Here is a 23520-nt window from a genome sequence, read left to right on the forward strand (position 1 = left end):
ATTCTAACTACAGTCTATTACTACCTCAAACAGGACATTGTACGTGGTCATGGTGATTAAGCCTGTATGAAGCATCAGCCTTTCAGCCAGCAAAGAGAATAATCCATGTCCAAGCATGACTTCAGCTTTTCTCCTAAAATAACACAGAAAGGCGGATAAAGTAAATTAGGGCATCTCTAACTTGTTAGGTATGTGTACACCAGAGCAGTGCTAAATTGGTGAAAGTGTTTCAGCATTTTATTTTGTAGCCCCTTGGTTCTGGGGAAGTTGGGATACAGAAACCCTTATCTGCCAAAAGTAACAATCAAACCGCCCACTGGGACCTGCTGAAAGTGTGACTACCGCATGGTTGAGTCTCTGAGCCTCTGGGTATGTCTACACTGCAATCAGAACTGTGGCTGCAGCACATGTAGGCTTATCCAAGCTAGTTAGCTTGAACAACAATTGCACTGAAGCCACAGCAGCACAGGGCAGCCACTCAAATACATGCCCAGAGTCCTGGGTATCCAGCCTGTGCTGCCGTGCTCTCACTATTACTGGCATTTAAACTAGCTAGACCAAAGCTAGTGCAGGTATGTCTACACATGCTGCAGTCACACCTCTGACTGCAATGCTGACACAGCCTGTGACAGGGGCTACTCACACATTATGTGCCAACATACTACCACCAGCAGCCCAAAAAGCTGGACCCAGACCTTGTGGGACCCTTGATAATGATATAGGGAAGAGCATAACCCTCTCCATTCAGCTCACAAAGATTACCTGACCATGAGCATTAGCTGGTAATTATGTTAACTACAGTTGCAGCAAAGTCCACTCTTTAAATAAATTGGTGGAAACTAGTGTTGTACTTTCTGCTGTAATTGGACAACTATATAACTTCCATGATCAACAATTATTGTTGAGGGTCAGTGTTTCAAGACAAAAAAATGAAAGATCTATGTAAAGTTCATTCTCCTTGCCATGGTGGATGTCCTAATTACAGACAGAAGTCTGTAGGTTAACAGAGACCAGGTGGCTACATATCTGTGTTCTGGATGGCTGAGGGATAAGAAAAGTGGAGCAGCAAAAATAAGTTAGGATGGATTTTAAAGATAAACTAGAGTTACCAACCCAGTTTAGGTGGCTTAAGAGTCTCTTACTTTATTCATCTTCACTATAAAGTTGGCAAGAACATCAAAGTGAATATTTACAGAAATGTTTCTGCTGTATACCCAACAACAAATCCTAAATACCTATGTGTTTTGGATCTGAGTTCTGGCAAGATTAACTCATTAAATTAAGTTTTAAATCACATAACCAGTCAGAAGTACTTTTGTTAGGCATATAGCAAAAGTGCTGAATTACAAATACTCACTTTAATGTTTTTGTCAATTTTAAAATAAAGATAAAATAAGACACTTTTAAGATACCTTAAATTGAGTCCAGAGTTGGTAATATTTGTTGCTAATCTCACTATTCTAATTGTTACTAAATATTTAGCTGGAACTATGCAAGCAGGTTGTGTTAAAAACAAACCTATACACTGACATGTCACAAATCACTAGGTAAGCTTGATGGAAGAGCCTTTTATGATGCTATGACACAATTGTGAGTAATTCCACTAGAGAGGAAACCGATTATGAAAAAACAAATTGCATGACAGTGAAGAAAACAGTACACACTATGGGCTGAAGTGGGTATCCTGGTTGCATGTCAACAGAACACTTTATATATGTATAACATATACAGAAACGGTACCTTTTCTTCAGATTTAAATCAGTACTTACTTAGGTGCTAGATGTTTTAAGAAGTAGCCCATCACTTTTAGAGCTTGTACCCTGATCCCTTCACTTTTTGATGCTAGAAGTTTGTAGACAACCCTAAATGAAAACAAACAAAACACCAAGATGGCTTGAAATAGCAACTAAAAGAGAGAGTTTCCACACTGACAAATTAACTGAAGCACACTGCAAACAAGTTTGTACCTTGGTTCAAATTAAAGTGACAGATATTGATAAGCCTTACAAATGTGATATGATATTTTCCTAAATTATATAGTACTTTGTACTAGAATTTTAAAGCTATATTTGGGAATTTTGAAATCCAAATTCTGTTAGAGTCCCTAAAAGTGTCAGTTGGTATGAAAACAGTATCTGTGAAAAGGTCATTGTAATTTCAGTACTCAAATTTGTCTTTAGCTGATATCTCACTTAGGCTACAGTACAGAAAAACAAACAAATTATGTTTGTTGTACTGTCAAGACAGCTGGCTACAGAATAGCTGCAAAAAGCTTAAGTTTCATATTTGGGTGGACATTTGCTAACAGTATTAGTATTTGACATTTGTATCCCATGCTAATCCTTTATGACAGTTTTCAGAAGGACGGCAAAAAACAATGTCAGCTGGCACTCTTTTCATTACACTTATACTGGTTTCTGCTCCTCAGATTATTTAATAAAAAACACAGTTAATGAAAGAACACATTAGAATCTTAGCAAAGGTGTCTTATATACAAAATTGCATATGCACATATACTCCCCCTTCTTACTGGAAGATAGAAGGTATTATTCCTCTGTCATTGATCTTTCTTCAGATCATACTGGCACTTAACATAAGGAAATCCCTATTAGCTCTAGAACATGCATTGTATCTTACATTGGGTGACCATATTTTCCTATGCTGAATACAGGACACCTGGTAACATTACGTGTATTCAAGTGAGTTCAACGGCAATCAGAACTATGCAGTACAAACATTCAAATTATCATCAAGTTGACTGAACCACTGTTAAGAAGAAACACTGTGTAGGTGAATTAATTTTATTTACCTTCCTATCTTTAAGGCTTTAGGGTTCACATAGGGAGAGGTGACACACACACACCCCTACCCCCCCACACACACACAAACACAGGGAGAGGTGACACACATACACTCCCATACACCTCTCTCACACAGGGGGGTGAGCAACTGACCCAACCCTCCCTGTCCAGTGCTCTCCGCCATCCATGCCTGGCTGGGCCCCTGGGACGGACCCACTTCTCCTGATACCTGGTGCCGCAAATTTCTATGGCAATATGAGGGCAAGTCTGGGGTGTGAACAGGCTGGAAAAGCAATTTCCAGTTTTCCCTCCCCCACCGTGACACTCCAGAGCTTAGCTGAGGGGCAGAGAGGCTTCCCCATGCCAGGGCTTTGGCACATGCAGGGCTCAACTCCTCCTGGCCAGTGCCCTGGACCGGAGGATCTTGAGCCTTCCCAGGGCGCCTCCCCAGCCAGAGGCAGTGGGGAAAGGAAGAAGCCTGCCAGCCAGGCTATTGGTGAGCTTAGCGCTCTCTGACCAGGGACTGGTTCTCTGAACAGTGCTGGGAATGGGATGCACCCTGCTGGGGGGCATATGAAAGAGCGGGGCCAAGGGGCAAAGTAGGGACAGGACAGTGAGAGGGGGAGAACATAAAGGGCCAATGGGTGGTCAGCAGAGGTGATAAGTAGCTGGCCACTGCCTGGCACCTGCCACACTCACCAGCCACCGCAGCTCACAGCCAGCACCGGCCAGAAATGGAACGGTGACTGTGCTGACAGACCAGCAGGGGGAGCAGCCAGCCCTGCATGTTGCATCTTTACCCCGCCATGAGCCTTGCACATCCATCCTTATCATTGGCCACTAGACCTTGCCCTTCACCACTGGTGGGCAGGAGGCTGATGAACAGGGATCCAGCCAGGCGAGCAGGGTTCATGTCAGAATATGGCTAGCAGCAGCCAGCAGTGATTGGGGCAGAAAATATGGGACAATTTGCCCATTTTTAAGAAAAAGTCAGAACACCTTCGGGAGGGCTAAAATACAAGACTGTCCCTTTAAAAACGGGATGTCTGGTCATCCTAACCTTACAATACCTGCTCAAGGGAGAAAAAAGGCTGGTTAGCACTGAACAATCCATTTTTGTTAGAATCTCACATAATTAAAAGTGACAACATGCAAATATACTGATGAGAAATCTATGTGCAAAATTTCCAAGTATTACTTCAGAGCATATATCTATATTTGAAATTCTCACTCAAAATTTTCACTGGAAAACAAGCAACATTCACACTTCCATCTCAGCTAGCAATCAATTAATGCCCCAGTATATTGCTAAAGGGCAATATGCAGAATCCTTCATATGAGATACAAATTGACACACTGAGCACTTTGCTTATTCCTTTCTTAAGTATTAAAAAATGTCAAACTTTTAGGTCCCACTGAGAAAGTAACATATCAAAAACATCTATATGAAAATATATACAAAAGAAATAAATGCCGGAACTAGTAAATGCCCGAATTAAGACTGTCCATGCAACCATGATCTTTAGATGATCACTTACTATTTTTCCCTACAGGACCTATACCTCACTCAGTGCACAATAAGGATAGGGGCTAAAGGGATGGGTATATATTATTTTTTTTTATCCTCATCAGGCATACAGCTCCTGCCACCTTCTCAGAAATGGCTAAATCTTTCCAAATAAAACAATTCAGCCTGAGGCAGACACTTGACATAAAAAACTGTGGCCCATATAATTAAAACTTAGCTATGCTATAAGTAACTGAAAGTAGTCTCATAGCGGAAAATGTTGAGTATAGGCACTCTGCCAGCTGATAAGACTGGTCTCTAGTAGACATGCTCTCTGGACACTACCATACTACAATAAATAAATTTAAACTGTGTCCTGAGGGGATAAATTCTGTCCCTGACTGTACACTTAATATCAATATAAGACTGGTCCAATGTCATCATCACCATTGTGATGTACCTACAACCCACGTGATTTTATAGTTTGGTTGTCTATGATATTCACTAGATCTCCTGAATTTGCATGAACCACACTTGGCTTCTGTCCAGATAAGATAAGCTCTTATATTGTTTTTATGGATTATGTAATTCCTTAATGTTCCATGAAATTGTATTGATTATGAGAATGCAGATGATAAAGTCTCCCACAGTCTGTACAGTGAACATTTTGGGCGGTGTGCCTCTTTTTATGAAAATACATTTTTAGAACTTTAAGAAAAAAATCATAATCATTTCTACTAGTATCAAAACTAATGAAAAGGATGATATTACTTAACATAGAAATACCTGGCTGTTGATACTTTTAAGAACAGAACAAAGTAGACTTCCTTGTTTACACACCCAAACCTTCCCAATAAATTTATTTCATAACCTCAGCTGCCCACAACACACCAAAACAAAAGAAAAGAAGTCTCCCCTTCTCTTCAGTACCAGAATCAGAGGGTGAATAGTCAGCAGCGATTCAAATCCAAGCAACATGAAAAACGATTTTAACCTGGGTGAAGCAGCTGTGAATGTAACTAGCTAGGCAGGTGGGATACCATCAGCAGAGTACAAAAGATGGAGGAAGATAACACAGCCCCATTTTCTCTGTCCCTACAAGATGGCAGCTTACAAGACATTAATCAGGACTATCCAGTATCATGGAAAAGATTAAATTTCCATATAGGTTATTTTTGAATTTTAAGAAAAGACACCCAAATATTTATACAGCCTGTGTGAGGAAAAAAATCATTTTATTTTAAACATGGATAGAAAGTATCACTTAACTCAGCTTTTTAAATTTTCAGATCAATTGCACTAGACATAATCAGCCAGTAAAATGGCTGGAGACCATACAGGAGTAAGGAATATAACAAATGAGACAGAACAACAGATTTCTCACTGTCGACTCGCTATTCATACTGAGCTGCCCCTATGCTACTTAATAAAAAGAAAAAAGTTTATTGCCAGTAGTTAAGTAAAAACGAATACAATACGTTAGAGACCTGACATGACATTCGAATACTTTATTATTTAGAGTTTTTATTAGTTTCCCATTTTATTAGTTTACTAGTTACCATACAAATGAAGTCAAAGTTGAACAAATCAGATGAAATAACTAGCACTGAGAAGAGGGTGGAAACAATTATGAATATGACTGCATGATTCTTGACATAGGGGAACCGGGGGAAAAAAGTAAAACCCAGGATTAATCAGTAGTTGCAACAAAATGTATGAATTGAGAATACACCTTTATATCACAAGTGAATTACTGCTGTAAGTACCCTTCTAGGAACAGTTCTTATATTTGGTTGTATGCTCACACTTTCCCCTGATATCCACACAGGATTCATTTTAAATTAGAAAAGTTCAGTTATCAGGCCACCCATTGAAAGCCACAAAATAAAATCAAAACCGTAATTTAATGCCATTTTCCTAACAACAATTCTTCTACTGGGCTTGTCATAGCATGCCATAGCTCCTTTCCTCAACTACTACTGTCCACTCAGCATACCATGAAACAGCATTTCTCAACATATTGAGCATGGCCTACAGGTAGACAGAAGTTGCCAACAGTAGGTTACACACCATAAGGTGGGGGAAGAAAAAAGAAAAAAATCTTCTCAGTAGTGAAAAAACTAACAAGGATCAGAAGAAATCTGTTAGCTAGTTTAGCTGGAATTGTCCCATTACTAAATTCTCAATGAATTGACATGGAAAGGAAGGTTTCAGGCTGGCTGTTAATGGACGATGATTAACATACGAGTATAGACTAACAAACTGACTACTACTTGCCTGAGCATGACTGACAGTTTGGAGGCATTAACAATTCATAAGTAATAAAACCAGTGTTAACTCTGGCCAAGAGAACACCTGGACACAAAAAATCACCCAAAAGAAGGAGTTTACAGCTGTAGTACTAGGACTGAAATGACTCAAGGTGGTGTGGGAATTCCAGTGAACAGCAATATCATCAAAATATTGTTCTCTTTTGCCTACGCATGAAATTTAACTTACCATAATCCATTCCTCTGATCAAAAGCAGGAATCATAGAACTGGGATGCTCTGATGTCAGAGCAACAAGCAACTGCAAGACATCCATTAGATTGTCATCCTGTTAAAAAATAAATCACAGAATTCGAATTTAAAAATTAAGTAGCTAAATTGCTATATTAGCACATTACTCTAAATTTTAAAAGTCATTGCAAATGATTCAGTATGATCCAGGCCCTGGTTTTGGACAAAGGAAGTTCTTTAGGTAGCAGCTGTAAACTGTAGAGCAGTGCCAGGGAGTCAGACCAGAATCCAAATAACTAGGGCCACGCTCAAAGGAGCCAGGAGACAGTACTAAGGAACAGGAAAGGTACAGGGAAATTAAATGGTCAACAAAAGTGAGACTGGATTAGGTAATAGAATTAGTTGATCTGTGCATAGTGGTGGTGAAGTTGCATTGTTTTGTATGTAGTGGGAAGTTTGAGCATGTGTGATAGGAGCCTGGTCTACACTGCCGGGGGGGGGGGAAGGTGGTGTTTACCTAAGATACGCAACTTCAGCTATGAGAATAGTATAGATGAAGTCAACGTATCTTAATTTGATTTACCTCATGTCCTCACAGCACGCAGTCAATTGCCGCGGCTCCCCCGTCGACTTTGCTTCCGCCTCTCACCAAGCTGGAGTTCAGCAGTCGATGGGAGAGTGATCGGGGCTCGACTTATCATGTCTACACTATACGCAATAAATCGATCCCCAGTAGATCGATTGCTACCCGCCGATCCGGCGGGTAGTTTAGACGTACCCAGGGAATGGGCTATCCGGCGATTCCTCCCATGCCCATTTATGTAAGTTCACACATGTACACACACTCCACCCATTCAGTGAATTAAAACAAAACCAAACAAACAAAGCAAATTTTCCGAAGGGTGGAGGTCATTGAGATTTTTTTTTTTTTTTTAATAAAGAAGTGGCCTATACAATGAAAAACTTTGAGAACTCATAGGCAATACTAAGAGTGGATAATTTAGGCATATCACCTGTCTAACGAAGTTTTTTTTTAGCAGTTTGTCTGAGGCACATATATTTAATAACAGCTTACAAATTTGATCCAAGTAAATTGCTTTTATTTAAAGGTGACTTACAAAGAAATAAAATGCAACTTTTGTGCCCATTTCTTATTCTTTGTGATGTATAAAAAGCTACCTTCACAAATTTTTCAACAAAAATGTCCTGCTCATTTTATACATTAGACACTTGAGTCTTGTATATCCTGGAAGACTATGCCCTTCTAAGGTATGGCAATATTATGACCTCACAGATCTCATGGCTGATTAGCCTGATGAAGAGAGTAGGGCTATTTTTCTATGGCATGTTTAGAATATTTTGTTTTGTTTTGATTAACACCCATGTACCTAAATCACTTGAGAGAAAAGATTGCTTCATTAAGGATTCAACAACCCTGGCTCTCAGTTTAGGCCACACAGGCTCATCTGGTTAAAAAAAAAAAAAAAAGAAGGAAGAGTGGAAGGCTAACTCCTCCTTTCCATTTACAAAATTTGAATGAAGGCTCTGTGATTTCTTTCATTTTCAGGGTTTTCCCATGCATAGCAAGTCAGGATGTGAATGTACAGCAGACTAACTTGCAGTACTTGGTCATGTGGACTCTACTACCATGCACAGAAGTTCCATAACATGCTTTGACTACAGAACTTTTAGTGAATGGTGGCAGAGTCCACACGGTCAGCTACTGCATAGCAAACTAGCATGGTGTAGATTCACATCCCAGCTTGCCACACATTAAGTCTTCATGTAGATAAGTCCTTAGCTGCTACCTAGATTGTCATTTCTGCATAAAGGACAAGGATTGGATTGCTTATTTCATGCTGCAGCCAAGTACACTCAATCCAGTACCGGAGCAGAAACTAGAGGATAAGTATAGGTGTAAACACAAAGAAAAAATAAATCTGTACTGCTTCAAGTGAACTCAATTAATTCCTTATTTTGCCCATTTCAAGCACCCTTACAGAGATTAGTTCAGTTAGATTTATGGTCCCATTTTCCTTGTCTTTGATGTTACATCTGGCATAAAGTGCCTTTTCCTGGTGCTAAAATATGAAGATGGATATATCAATGGCAACCAATATTCTTTCCCAATTAAGTTTACAAGCTTCTCTTGGACTTCATTAACATTCTTATTTTTAATTCACATTTTCAATGTATTGTTTTATTTAAGAAGCATAATAAAAACAGTGAAAAATAAAAACAAAAATATTACTTATGTAGCATAAAATAAGGATTTTTTTAAGTCACTCTTGCCATCTGTTTTTCTGATTGATAGATCAGGCTGTTGAACAGCATAGGAAACTACTTTGACTTACTACCTTAATGAACCTCAATCTACTATTAAACCTAGTGTTTAAATCACTACAGGATATTGGAAATTCAACACACTGCACTCTAGGTTTAGACTATATTTGTTATATCTTACTGCAGAGCCATCTTGTGGCAGGAGAGGGATATTTTTATTTGAAAAAATTGTGAATAAATTTTGCTTCTTACCAGGAATAGCAAAAAAAAATAATAATACAAAAATATACCTCATGAATTGTGAGCAGATAATTGAGGATAGCCTGCAGTTCATCTTCTTTCACTCCGTAATCCTCAAAAAATAAAATTTAAATGGTATCTAGCATCTTTCTTTCAAGGCATAACAAAATAATTATTGAAGAGCACTATACAAGACAGTGTCATATAAAGCAGAACAGCTACACAAGATAGATTTATCTTTATCCAAGGTGCCATGACAGCTTCTAAGGCAGAGGTGGGTAAACTACAGCCCGCGGGACCCTCCTGCCCGGCCCCTCAGCTCCTGGCCCGGGAGGCTAGCCTATGGCCTCTCCCCTGCTGTTTCCCCTCCCCCGCAGCCTCAGCGCATTGCACTGCTGGCACAATGCTCTAGACAGCAGGGCTCCGAGCTCTTGCCTGGCAGCACAGCTCCAGAGCTGCGGCTCTGTGCTGCACGGCGGCATGGCTGGCTCCAGTCAGGTGGCACGGCTGCCTGCCCTGGTGCTCTGGGCAGTGCTGCTGTAGCAGCACCAGCCAATGGTGCTCCAGGCAGCGCAGTAAGGGGGCAGGAAGTGGGGGGGGGGTTGGATAGAGGGCAGAGGAGTTTGGGGGGGTGGGTCAGGGGGTAGGGGTGTGGATAGGGTTCGGGGTGGTCAGAGGGCAGGGAATAGGGGGTTGAATGGGGGCAGGGGTTCTGGGCATGGTCAGGGAGAAGGGGTGGTTGAATGGTCCTGGGGGAGGGGGGAGCAGTCAGGAATGAGAGGATGGATTGGATGGGGAAATAGGGGTCAGTTGGGAGCAGTCAGGGGACAAGGAGGGGTGGATGGGGCAGGAGTCCCAGAGCAGCCATCAAGGGCGAGAAGCGGGGGCGGGGGGAGGTCAGATAGGGTGTAGGGCTGGGCCACGCCTGGCTGTTTTGGGAGGCACAACCTCGCCTACTCGGCCCTCCATACAATTTCGGAAACCCAATGTGGCCCTCAGGCCAAAAAGTTTGCCCCCTACCTGTTCTAAGGTAACAAGTTCTCGCCTTAAAGGATTCCTAACCGAAGGATCTAAGCTACAAAAGTTGCCACCAAAAGTGGAAAGTAACTTACAAAAATACAGGCTAAGAGGTGACAATAGATGTATATGAAACAATAAGTGATCTACAGGAGGAGAACAGCATTTCTTATTATTTTCCCTCATAATAGCAGAGCAAATGGACATCCAATGAAGTTAAAAGGCAAATTTAAAGTAGTAAATACTTCTTTGTACAATGCAAAATTAACCTGCAGAACTCACTTCCACAAGATATTGAGGCAAAGAGCTTAGTAAGATCCAAAACCAATATTAGACATTTATTATAGTTATCACTACTAGATCTCTCTGAGGCCTCATTTGTTTGTTTTAGTTTTTTAAGTTTCAGCAAAAACTGTTCACTTGTTTCCATGAAAACTAAGTTGTTTTGCCCATGCTAAAACAGAAGTCTTACAACCATTTAACTGAGACACACTTGTACCTTAATGTTTTGGAGCAGAGTCTAGACATTTGGCAGGCGGTCACTCTGACATCAGTACTTTTTTCTGACCCTGCAAAAATCTGCCCAAGTTTGACCTACTTATAAGCTAGTGCAGGGGAAAAACACAGCTTGCAAATGCTTAGTAAAGGCTCTTTAGAATTTGGTGGCTAAACCACCCAGAGGTTTCATCTGCTATTAGCATGCTCCAGCCAAGGCGCTGAGCAGGACTTTTGCTGCAATTGGTCCTCCAGCTCCAGGGGACCACAATTGAGAGCAGGGAATCTGTCTCCTTGGCTCTCAGTACTTCTCCTCTGGTACCGAAGGAGCATGGAGGAGAAAGATTAAGTATGATTCAAAAGTACAGAGGTGATAAACGTGGTGGAAAGTGAAGAGAAACAGACAGAGAACCTTTGGCTCAGGGGAGAGCATAGCGCACGGATACAAGCAGAAGGATTTATAACCACTAGAGAATGTTCCCCTCCACAACCTAGAACTGAACCTAGGATTCCTGAATCTCAACAGTCCTCTGTTGTCTGGCAAATATTTGTGAAGCCGACTGGCAAACTGTGTTATCATCCTCTAGTGGCTTGTCTGCATAAAGGATAACAGCCTACTACAGCTAGTTATTCTGTCCACACTAATGCTTCTTCTGAAGCATCTGGTTCTGCCACTATTAGATTTAGGAGATTGAATCTCATCAAATAGAGAGTTCTTATGCTCCCCTTGGTGGAGGGCACTTCATAAATTAACTACATACCAACAGTTCTACTTTTGGCAAGAAATAGTTTAAACAAACATTTATCAATTCGTGCTACTTACATTAGCAGGCCAAATGGGAGGATCACCCTCAGTGTTGTTTCAAGTACCTTACTTGCTTATAAAAATCGCCAAAATTTCAACACACTTTAAAGACTGCTAAGGTGATATACGGCAGTAGTACACAGCAGAGATTGAGTCAGTGTTACACATTTCATGGGAAAGGCAGCATGGACAGAGAATCTCCATCTATAGTCGCCTTACCTTCATCACTAGTTGTTTAATGAACATCAGTAAGAATGCTCGCAGAGATAAAATCTCCTTCTGATTAGGGCGTGGTCCATCTTTAAAAACATACAAAAAGATGGATATATTATACTATCTATCTACTGGATGTGAATTACTGATGGTTGTCTTGTTACTAAAGCATACAATATCTTTTTAATTTTAATAAGTTTTGAAAAAATGTAAGAATTTATATTTTTATATGTGAGAGCACAATTTCAAATACACTGATCTTCTTTGCTTCCCACAGGAAACATGTTGTTTTAACGTTTAATAGTGTAGTAAACTGATCACTAATTAAGGCTACACAGTAAGGCTATGTCAAAGCTTTATAAAACCTTATATTAAAAATTCTTTTAATGCTTTTTCATTTAAATTAAAACTTTTGCAGTCTCTAAATCAAGCACTGAAACATCATGGATGGGGGTAAAAGAATGAGTTTAAGTTGATACTATAACTTTAAATTAGTATTTTCAGACTTTGATATTTAGTTATTTTATGTATGTTTGTTTTTTAAAAATAGAATTTCTACTTCAGCTCCTTAATATTTTCAGGAGATGATTACACTATAGTATTGATCAATATAAAATGGCTTCTGCTTGGACTAGTACTAGCATATACTGGATAAATACATGACATTGTGAGGTATTCCTACACCTCTTGAATACAAACATTATCTTGCAAGTTAGAGAAATCCAATTTAGAAACCCAAGACTCTCAGAGAAGACTCTCTCCTTTCCCTTCCCAAATAATCTGTCACTAAAATATTTTAAAGAGCCAAATATCATAGCTCTTTAGGCTATTCATTGTGTTAGCTATGCCCAGGGAGGGGGCAAATACAACCCCAATTTTAACAGAAGAATATACAAATTCAAACAGCTCCATGAGGCCTTGTGTTGCACAAGTTTAACTACAGATGTGATTTTAAACTAATTTAGTTAAACTGGTGCAAGTTTGTGTAGATGCACTTTGGTCAAGTTTAAGAGTGCTTTATTTCAATTTAGCTCAAATCAAAAATAAGCCATTCACCTGAAATAAGAGCATTCTACACAAACTTGCCCCAGTTTCACTAAATCGGCAAAGAAACATACCTTTAGGTAAGCCAGTTCAATTTTATGAGTAGACGAGTTCCTACTAACAAAAAATCTTCATTCCTTCCAGGGTTCAACACACTACCAAGCAAATATAATTTCCCTTTCACAAATTTTGTTAGAGAATTTCCCTTGTTTGAGTAGTTGGTGGTAGTGAGAGGAACAGGATTAAGGGGCCCCTGCAGGAGGACTGGCATGAGAGAACTTCTTGGGTACACCTATATGCCCTTCAGCTACCAGATCTCCCCAATCCTCATTCCCAACCCTGGGCTGGTAACAAGGTAACTGAGGAACTATGAGGAGCTCCAGAATTCCTTCCTCCAGTCTAAAAAGCTTCAGGATAGCTTGCAAAGGCAGGAGTAGCCACATTCATCTCTATGTGGTGGTCTCAGCTCAATGGAGATTAATACAGCCCAAAACACCTCTTCTGAGAGGAGTTAATTTCATAATTCATCTCAATTGGAAGTTCTCTTCCCTCTCCCAATCTCAGTGATGTGTTTACCTTCTGCCAGACCCACTTTTCAGAAGTGGGTGCCTGTATTAAGCATCAAGTCTCTATGTTCTGAGCTCATAAGAACATAGAATGGCCATACTGGGTCAGACCAAAGATCCATCCAGCCCAGTATCCTATCTACCAACAGTGACCAATGCTAGGTGTACCAGAGGGAGTGCACCTAACAGGTAATGCTCAAGTGATCTCTCTCCTGCCATCCATCTCTATCCTCTGACAAACAGAGGCTAGGGACACCATTCCTTACCCATCCAGGCTAATAGCTATTAATGGACTTAACCTCCATGAATTTATCTAGTTCTCTTTTAAACCCTATTATAGTCCCAGCCTTCACAACCGCCTCAGGCAAGGAGTTCCACAGATTGCCTGTGTGCTGTGTGAAAAAGAACTTCCTTTGGTCTTAGTGCTAAATGTCAAAATGCCTATTTTCAGCACCTCATTCCAGCTCAGCACTGTACATCTGTGGCATGGACTGAGCATGCTCATTCTCATCTCCCATCAACCTCTGAGTTCTATGCCTATGACGTGGGCTCATGATGCCTGTTCTCAACTCTCCCATTCTCATCATTGTGTCTTAATGATGTTCTTGAAGCTTCAGGAGACCCAGTACCCGAATGAGCTCTATAAACAGATCATGTCTTTGAGCATGTGAAATGCTGATAAGAAGCCTAGCTCTGCAATTTTAACATCGTCCCCAGTAAGATATATTTTAATAATGTACATAGATCCTTGGGGCTGAGGAAACATTTATTCTCTTCAGGGTCAGGAAGTGAGAGGGGGCAAAAAAGAAAGCACCTTATGGACAAAGCTGCTTGTTAGAACTAGTATGATGAAACCTTCCACCAAACGAAACACTGCCTGGATCCCATCCATTCCACACACCACACAAAACCGTGCACTTCAAGTGAAGTAGTTCAGAATGCTCATGTGTTGATGAAGGGTGAACAATGTATACATACCTACACCTTTTGGAGTAATACCACTGCGATCCTGAGGGTTCACAGCCCAGTAGTAATATTTTAAGGAGTGCATTACCAGAAGAACTGTCCCAACACGCCGAACTGCATTGTATATGTTAACAGTGCCAATAAACTCAGTAGACAGGTAAGTGTACAGGATCAGCTGAACCTACAACACCCAGTTAAGAACAAACTGAAAATATCAGCTAGGATTTCACATACACAACAGGGAGGTAAGTCAAAATGGTAGTAGATTAGGAATTACATTCTTAATTTTATCCAATTAAAAAAAATTCTAATGTAAAAAAGAGCAGAGTAAATGGAGATACTCACTAGGATAGCTTCACCAAATAGTTACTAAACTCTCTTGATTTTTCCACAAGTCTCATGATACTTGGTGTAATTCTAAATGTCCAAGCTTCTGGAGTCATGTGAATATGAGAGAATCTCATTTTGGCCTTCATGGTTGTTATGAAAAGAAGTTTGAATGTGTGAATCCCCCTTTTTTTTTTCCATCTCATCATTTCTGGGGGGCTTTTTTTTTTTTTAAATGCTTAGGGCTGGCAATATTGATGGCTACATCTAACTGCCAGAATAAAAATTCTCTGTCACTGTCCTTCTCTGGAGCACAATGAAAGGGCAATAAAAAAGATTTCAGGTGCTACTGTTCTCTAGCTGAAAAGTTCCTCTTTTGTGAAGAATCTGTTATATAGTTCTATAGACGTTAGTGCGTGTCTAAATCATACAAGGGACAGTGAAATTTTTAATGTTTTATTGCAGTGACATTTTAACAATTCCCATTTCAGAAAGAGCATCCAAAACATAACACGGTCTAATTTTGTGATTTTTAGAAGAGAGTCTTTAAAAATGGGTAAGGGTCCAAGCAGCTCACTTTCCAAAATACAGCCTCTGACGCACTGTACAAAACTCACTCTCTTACTGGAGTTTGTCTCTATTTACAAAAAACAGTAACAAATTCCAGTCCAATATTTTTCCTATAGTTTCTTATAGTGGCTGTTCCTATAATTTTTTCTTAAGAGAGGATCAGTCCACACCAATCTCAGACACAATTACTGTGCACTAAAAATGCCTGCATGTGCTTTAGCTTAATAGCTTAGTTCGCTTTAAAGTCTACTATGCTAAGATGCCCAAGTGCACCTGCAGTGTGCAGTAAGTGTCCACACAGGGAGTTAGTGCAGAATGTGCCGTAAACTCACCCCCTATCTTGTACTAACCTCCTTGTAGACAAGCCCTTACTCTGTCTATATAGCCACTCCCACTCCCTTACATCCAGGATAGGGTTAATGAACACCATGTGTTCCAAAAGAAGTTATCAGGAATCAATCAGCAGCTCTGCAAGCTCCAACATGATCAAAACAAGGTGAAGCAACAGCAGAAATCTGTCACCATCTTGGAAAGTGTTTACTTGTTCTCCTGTTTATGTCTGGCTAGAAAAAATTGACATACAGGGTGAACACTGAAAATGGCAATACACAAAGAGCTGTCAAATGCATAAATCAAACTAAACAGGAAGAAAGACATTCTCTCTACTAGCTATTCAATTATAGTTATCTTGAGTGTTACTAGAGTTTCTAGAAGTGGGATTTTCAAGTGGAAAGTATGCCCTTAATATGAAACAGTTTGTAAAGTTCATATAAACAGTTCATTATAAAGTTATGATCTTATAGATTTGTATTGCTTATTTCCCCGTCTGCAAACATAAAAGATGCTGCCAATGCTTTTATAAAGGTTTAATTTAGCTGTACCCATATTACATCATTCATTCATGATGCCTCAAAACCTATTTGTATCTAACTTTGGCTCCATTTATGGAATTCACCACAGAATGTCAAGTTTTTCAGCCTTGTGATGATGAAGGAGCTTTTAAGTGAATTTCATGCTCTTGAAATATGTCAGATTAAAAGCCATGAAAAATAAATTTTCCTATGTAGTTACAAAACAGGTGCAGCACTGCCTGCAGCATCTTTAAACAACCCTATACTATTTCCGTACTTCTCCCTGAGTGCTAAATTACTTGTCTTTTGTTCCATTAAGAGTTTAAAATAATCTTTACAAGTGTTCTGGCTTCAATTTTGGCAGACTGTTATACCAATATGGATTGGAGATTAGTACAGGCAAATATTTTTATGCCTTAATATACTTTATGTATATAATAATTCTATAGTATCACTGGGATGATATATGTTTGGTTTACATTATAGTTAAATCTGGAATCATTTGGCACCACTCCACTAAACTCCATATTCACACCATAGCAGAAGTGTAAATGGAACTGAAGTTGGACAATATTATTTTAAAGGGCTACTTAGTCAGTGGAATGCAAATAGTCTCATGCTACTGATCCAGATCTTCAATTAGAACATTAGCTATTCAGGCAGGGACTGTGTCAGCCTATGTACATACAGCATTTAGAACAATTGGATCCTGATTGAAACCTTTCTCTGGAGGGTGGCTGGGCCTACTCTGAGGGAGACGATCTCGGCTATCCAGGAGGGCCTCGGACTAGAGCTGCTACTGTCCTCTGGATCGAGAGGAGGCAGTTGGGGTGGTTTGGGCACTTTATAAGGATGACCCCAGGACACTTCCATTAGAACTCTACCGGGCACGTCCCACTGGGTTGAGGGTCCGAGGCTGACCCAGGACACACTGGAGGGATTATAGCTCCCAGCTGGCCTGGGAATGCTGAGGAATCCCACAGGAGGAACTGGAACCTGTAGCAGAGGAAAAGGAGGTCTGGTCCTCCCTACTTTCCATGCTGCCGCTGCGACCCTCACCAGGAAAAGCAGCATAAAGGAAAAAGAAGGAGGGGTCCTGATTGGTCCTTTGTTCTTAATCAAGTGGCATCCAAACAGTATCATCATCATCACCACCACCACCATGTATGTTCTAACCTGAACTGATATATGATTAACAAAACCAAAATATTTTACCTTCGCTGGTGTATGAATCCAGATTGCCGGGTTAAGGAGAATGTGATCACACAGCTGTTTAAGCAAGGGAATCCCATTGTGCAAATTACTCAGGTATTTAGCAAAGGCAAGGCATAGTTCTAGCACAACTCTGGTAACATGGACTTTGGAAGACTGTTAAAAAAAAAAGGCTTCTTTAGACTCATGTTTACAGAACTGTTTTTAAACTTTGACAATACAGAAAAATATTAGCAAAAGGATTCTGATAAGCTAATCTTAGATCAGTGTGATTTTGCTTTACCTTTTCAAGACTGTGTCCTATCACAAGGAAGCCCTTACAGGAAAGCATCTGCTCTTGCATAGCAATGGAGTTCTTCAGCAACTCCATGATGAAAGCTAGCAAAGTAGAACTGAAAAATACAGTGTATTGAAATCATTCAGTTTCTTAAAGAAATATCAGGTGTTTCAGAGAGTCATAGAAATGAGGTATTCAATTCCCTCACAGGAATATGTTCCCAGCTAAGCTCTTTCATCTTCCAATGTAAGTACATTTAACACAACACTTAAATAGCTAAACTAAGATTTGGAATAAAGTTAAGATTAGAATTTGAAAACATTTAAGACTGCAAAGTTACAAGGTGGTCAGTCTCCTAGTTTCAACTGGACTTTCTCTACCACAAAACTTTGAACTTTGTGATACTTTTCCAATAGCAAAACACTCCTGAAACAATTTTTCACTGATTACTTCCAATTTTGAACCAGTTCTGCCATACAATAAGATCTATGTTCCATTCCAACTGCCATTCTCTTGCTTTCAGACAGGCCAAAGGATGCTGGCAGCACTTCTGTTTAAAGCAGGACTAACTGCTTTGAACAACCCCTCTGCAGTCAGTGCCACGCCTTAACTGCTATGAAGTCTCATCAATTTCTGTGGCTGGAAGATCAGAGGTTGCAAAACAGAGCTGGAGCAAAGGAAAACTCGAAGATCCTCACTTTTTTTTAGGTTTGAAGGTAACTGAGGGGTGGAGGAAGAAATGCACAAGAAGATTTTAGAACAGCAAAGATTTCTGCATTCAATGCAAAAATATTAACACAACATTAAGATTATCCGGTTAAGCACTCAAAAATCATGAACTGAGAAGCGAACCATTTGTCTTTTCTTTTTACTGTTCCACTGTGAAGATGAGCTCCAACTCCACCCCTAACCCCCTCCACCCCTCCCCACACACACACAAAGTTTTTTGGTTTGTTTTCCCCCTACCCCATCACAGAGAGACACTCATTTCTCTTGTAAGACCATGGTAAAAAACCTTATTATGTTAGGTTGCAAACTGATATGCATTCTCTCCTCACTGCTCCCACTAACTCTCAACCTAGGAATCAGCATATGTATTTAAAGAGGTGAAAAAGTTACACTTCATTTATCATTGATTAGTACATGAGCATATAATTAAAAACCATCCTAAGGCCTAAATGCAAGAAGGTCATATAGTCAAACTTCGCTTTTGTATTTCCTGATTTTAGAGAACTTGACTGTGTACACTTGATATTCCATTAGAGGAGTTTTGTACATAATTTTAGCATTATTTTTCTGTCTCTTTAAAAGAAAAACATTCCATAGTTCTTTAACAGAATCACATAAAGGCCAATTAGTGCTTTGGTGTCAGTAAAATACACACCATTAGACTTAAGTCCCTAGTTGGCTCAGGACTGGCTATCGCCTGTTAGTGCTGTGGCTTACATACATATTTTTGTACATATACATTAATTGGTATAAACCTTTATCACTGTACACATGGTTATGGAGTACTATAAACTGCACATTTATAAGTGTATAACTTATTACTACTGAATTTATTTCTTTTAGACATGATTTTATAGGTCTTAACACAAGAGCCAAGTGGGAGAAAATCAGTTTAGCAGTTGTGAAGTTACTAGCTTTTGAAGCTGAAAAAAACAGCTTTGTGAGTTCATATTTAAATTAGGAATTAAGAATATTTTTTTAAATGCCGAAAGGATTTAGGAGCAGAAATCAATGGGATTAAATCCTTTAGGCACTTCTGAAAAATCACATCCCAAATATGGATTTTTCTTCAAATACATGTCTATATCTTTATCAGTTTTCTAATGATCATGCCCAGAACATAACTTACAAATAGTATTAACTTTACTAAATGAAAGCCACTTTTAATCCAGGCAAAGGTACTAGCCCTCAGTAAAAGCTACATGTATGCCTACTGCTATGAAAAGATATTGCTTCAGTTTCCCCTATACTCACCCCATAAAAATAAATTAGCCAAAAAGGTAAACATGTTTTGGAAAGTTTTGAGTTTGTAAAACAAGTGGTTCTAAAGGAAACTTTTTTGCAATGTTAACTACAGAGTGTATTATGAGTCCCTTACAATTTTAACATCCTTGACAACCCATACAAAGCTTGAGTTAGCCTAGGCACATAACACATCTTTCTGTCATCATGCACTATAGGTCAGGATCATCAACTTATCTTCCTTGGAGCTTCAAGAAGGTTTTCTCCCCCACGCTGACAGGAAAGAGATCATGCAGATTTTTCATATTTCTAGTACCCCATAAATACATCACATAACTATAGCATGATGTGTATATTTGTTTTCATTTGTGCAAGTTTACATAGAAAACATGGTGCCAATAATCTTGACCTCAGCTCAAGGTTCTGTTCACATGAGGCTTAACAACTTAACTTCTGAGAATAGAAAAGAAGCATCCAAATAATAATGCTACAATTCCATTAGTTGAAGTTAATTCTTTGCCTAATAGCTAAACAGACATGGTTTCCAGTTTAACCTTCAGTTATTTTATTAACTGTATTTAACAGAAGCTGTGCATTTCTGTCACTTAAGGCAGATGTAATCTTCAATTTATTGTGTTTATGTAGAGAAGCCTGACATAAGAAGTTTTCCCTTTACTTGCCGCTCTATCTTACTGGTGAAAAAAAAGAATTGTGAACTACAAGAATTCTTTACAACATAAGGTAGCTAGCTTGCTCTGTGGCCATTTAAATTAAACAAAAACACATTTCACTTAAATTAAAATGGGTTGAAGTTAAAATGGAAGATGAAATGAGGTAGCCATACATACTCACCAAACAGTTGTGTCAACTTGGTCCAAAGAATATTGCCTATGGTCTAACTGTGCAAACAGAGGAAAAAGTACCTGCACTCCTCCAATTGAATGCATAGCACTTTGGATAGAATGTGTTAGGACTGCTTTCACATCCTGACAAAGAAGAATTAAAAGAAGAAGATTAAAACCTTTTCTAAAACCACTTTAAAACAGTTATCGTTTGACTTAAATACTTAAGAGTATCTTTAATATAAAATCAGATTATTACCACGCAAAGAAATTATTACAAGTAACAGCTACTACTGTTGAGGAGACAACCACAAAAAAGATGTCCCAGTTCCAGCTTGACCCAGAGCCTGGGATGCCTGTCTACTGTGCTGGTCCTCAAAGATGACTTTAGATGGGCACATAGGTAACCGAGCAGCTCCATAGCTTGCTGGTCTTTCCTTAAGTGCCCCTTGCTCTCCTAAAGTTGAGGAGAGCAAGGTTTTAGATGGGATGGAAGAAGCAAGAGTTACAATAGAATGTCCCCAAGAAAAAAAACAGGTGGGGGAGGGGCTGGACTTTGGGGGGGGGCAGGGACAAAGGAGGAGGAAGAAGACTGTTTTTAAAGTTATTTTCTAAACTTTTGCTGTGTTTCAAAAAAAATTTCTGATGTAACCTTCCTGAAGACAAATTTAATTGGGACTCTAAGAATGGAAAAGTGAGTAAGTTCACTTAGCGAAGGGAAGGGTGACATGGCTGTACACTGATGGGGGTTCAGTGCACAGCTTTGATGCAATGAGAAGCAGCAAAATCGGTTAGGAGAGGTTGGAAATCCCTCCCTCTTGGGGTGCCTGACCAGAAGTGATAGGAAAGGGGAGCCTGATGTAAGGCAGTAGCAGTGGGGAGAAGTCTGGAGGCTTGATGACAAAGGGAGGAGAGTTACTTTACAGAGCTGGGAACAATTCTCCATACCTCCAACTAAAAGGTTGAGGAAGGAGAGCAGTGCAGTTCTAATAGCTTCTCCCGATTAGTCTGTTATGTGGGGCCCTCTCACCTGGCACTAAAATCCTGGTTACAGACTTCACAAGTACAAGCCATTTTTCTCCTCAGAAGGTCTACTAAAGTGCCAAAGTACCTGAAGCATGAGAGCATGTGGTGAATGAACAAAGATAGAAGGGTTATCCTTGGGGGATGATTCTAGACAGAGCTGTGCATCAGTAGCCCTTGGATTGTACATGAAAGCAATAGCACTGGACAATTTGCCATCATACAGTAACAGTTTGTGATGCTCAGCAAGGAAGAGATCACTTTCTGTCTTGAATTTAAACGTTCCCTAGAATGATGGACGAAAGAAAAAAAATTAAGGTGACTTGCACTGAAAATACAATAGGAAACAAAATAATTACAACAGCATTACTCCTCTATTCTAGCAATGCATCAGAACAGTCCCACTACAACACCGTTAGCTCAGGACTATTTTTGCAGAGTTAGTATTATATAGCATTTACATTCTGGAAGCTAAGAAAAACATAAGAAAATATAGTGCCTATTACTCAGTGTTCACTTAGAAACTCTTTGGGCAGAGGTAAAGACAAAAAAAATGTTGCGTTGGTACAGCACGTAAGGGCCACAACCCCTAATTGAGGCCCATCAGGGTTACCACAATACAAACAATAAATAAGTAATAGCATAACAGAACTAAAACTCAGTGCTCATCACTTTTAATGTGTTAAATTAGGTATCAAGATACTTTTCTGGCATGAAGAAAGAAAATTTGGTAGCAAGCCTCAATGAAAAAAAAAAAAGATCTAGCCACAGTTAATAGTTAGTGTTCTATCCACTTAGACAGCATGGCCCTCCCCATCACCCAAAAATCCAAAGCAGAACTCCTGAGAAGTGAACAAGACGAGACAGTAAACAGAGTTTATTATTTGCATCAGCCTTGTTTTAATACCAAGTTGGTATTAAATTTGTGCAACTTGGGTGGTGGGGGAGAGGTTGTGTTTTGTTTAATACACGTACAATCTATTTCATTTCATAGAGTAGGACTGGAGTTTTATAGAACAGAAGAGATGGAAAAAACAAAAACACCAGCAAACAAGTCTACTGCTGTGCTGCAACTCCCACTCTGACCGTGAATTTATATCAAGAATGGTTTTTAATTACATCATCAAATGCTCTCTTCTCATGCAGATGGGCCTGCAGCATTTTTATAAATCAGGGATGCAAGGCAGGTTATGCATCATGGCAAAAATAGGAAACATTAAATATACAGAAAGTCACAGAGTCACATTACTGAGCAAATTATTTTTTGTAATGAAATTATGCAAAAAACTGTTTAAAACCATTTAAAAACCCCGATGACTATAGAGAGTTATATTTATATAAAGTTCATGCTCACTAGCAGCTGGATAAGGTTACAAAGCCCAAAAAACCCTCAACTGTCACATTTTTCTCAAGAAAATAATGCGATATGTTTGTCATGGACATGATCTATACATTCATTTTTCTCCTCTTTACACTTTTATAAAATTGAATAGATTAATTTAAACTTTGTGATATTAGATATTTTATTTCTATAAGCCTATGTAAAATAAAAATAGGCTGGTAAGAACACTGTATACATCATTGTCATTGACATCCTAAAATACTCCAGAAATTGTCTTATTAGAATTAATCTTTCGTGTACTATTGAGTCAATTCCAAAATACCTTGTATCCCAGGCCAAGCTGATAAATGGCAAAAATCTGAGCAGCATTGAGAGCGTCACTAAAAAGGTAAACAGCTGTCATCTGCCCACAAAACACTCGATTAGCATCTGCTGTTTCTGAAGAACCCAGGAAACATTTATCAAACGTCTGAAAAGGACAACACAGGATAGTTGTACACAATAAAAGACAAGAAAGGATTCAATGTGAAGCACACAAATATTAATCATGTGGATTATGTATTTGTTGTTCTTAAGAAAAGCAATACATTTATTTTACACCCAAAACAGCCTTTCAATATTATAATTGATCAAGGTGAAAAAATATTTTTCAACAGACAAAAAGCAAA

The 23520-nt window shown here is 39.3% G+C and overlaps 1 protein-coding gene across 5 annotated transcripts in view; it reads right to left on the reverse strand.

Moving 5' to 3' along the window:
* Nucleotides 1-23520, reverse strand: part of LRBA (LPS responsive beige-like anchor protein) — a 590754-nt gene that overhangs the window by 485980 nt on the left and 81254 nt on the right. For 4 of the 5 annotated variants that reach the window (XM_050946208.1, XM_050946209.1, XM_050946207.1 and 1 more), the window contains exons 8-18: nt 23175-23321; nt 21599-21796; nt 20498-20631; nt 17681-17789; nt 17401-17553; nt 14450-14618; nt 11868-11947; nt 9382-9444; nt 6808-6905; nt 1770-1862; nt 25-133 (exon numbers count right to left, since the gene is read on the reverse strand). In XM_050946208.1, the coding sequence (XP_050802165.1) occupies nt 25-133; nt 1770-1862; nt 6808-6905; nt 9382-9444; nt 11868-11947; nt 14450-14618; nt 17401-17553; nt 17681-17789; nt 20498-20631; nt 21599-21796; nt 23175-23321 (1353 nt within the window). The remainder of the gene's footprint in view (nt 1-24; nt 134-1769; nt 1863-6807; nt 6906-9381; nt 9445-11867; nt 11948-14449; nt 14619-17400; nt 17554-17680; nt 17790-20497; nt 20632-21598; nt 21797-23174; nt 23322-23520) is intronic. The other variant, XM_050946210.1, reaches the window with a different exon arrangement.

The sequence above is a fragment of the Gopherus flavomarginatus genome, chromosome 3 (assembly GCF_025201925.1).
Source record: "Gopherus flavomarginatus isolate rGopFla2 chromosome 3, rGopFla2.mat.asm, whole genome shotgun sequence".
In the NCBI taxonomy this organism is placed as follows: domain Eukaryota; kingdom Metazoa; phylum Chordata; order Testudines; family Testudinidae; genus Gopherus; species Gopherus flavomarginatus.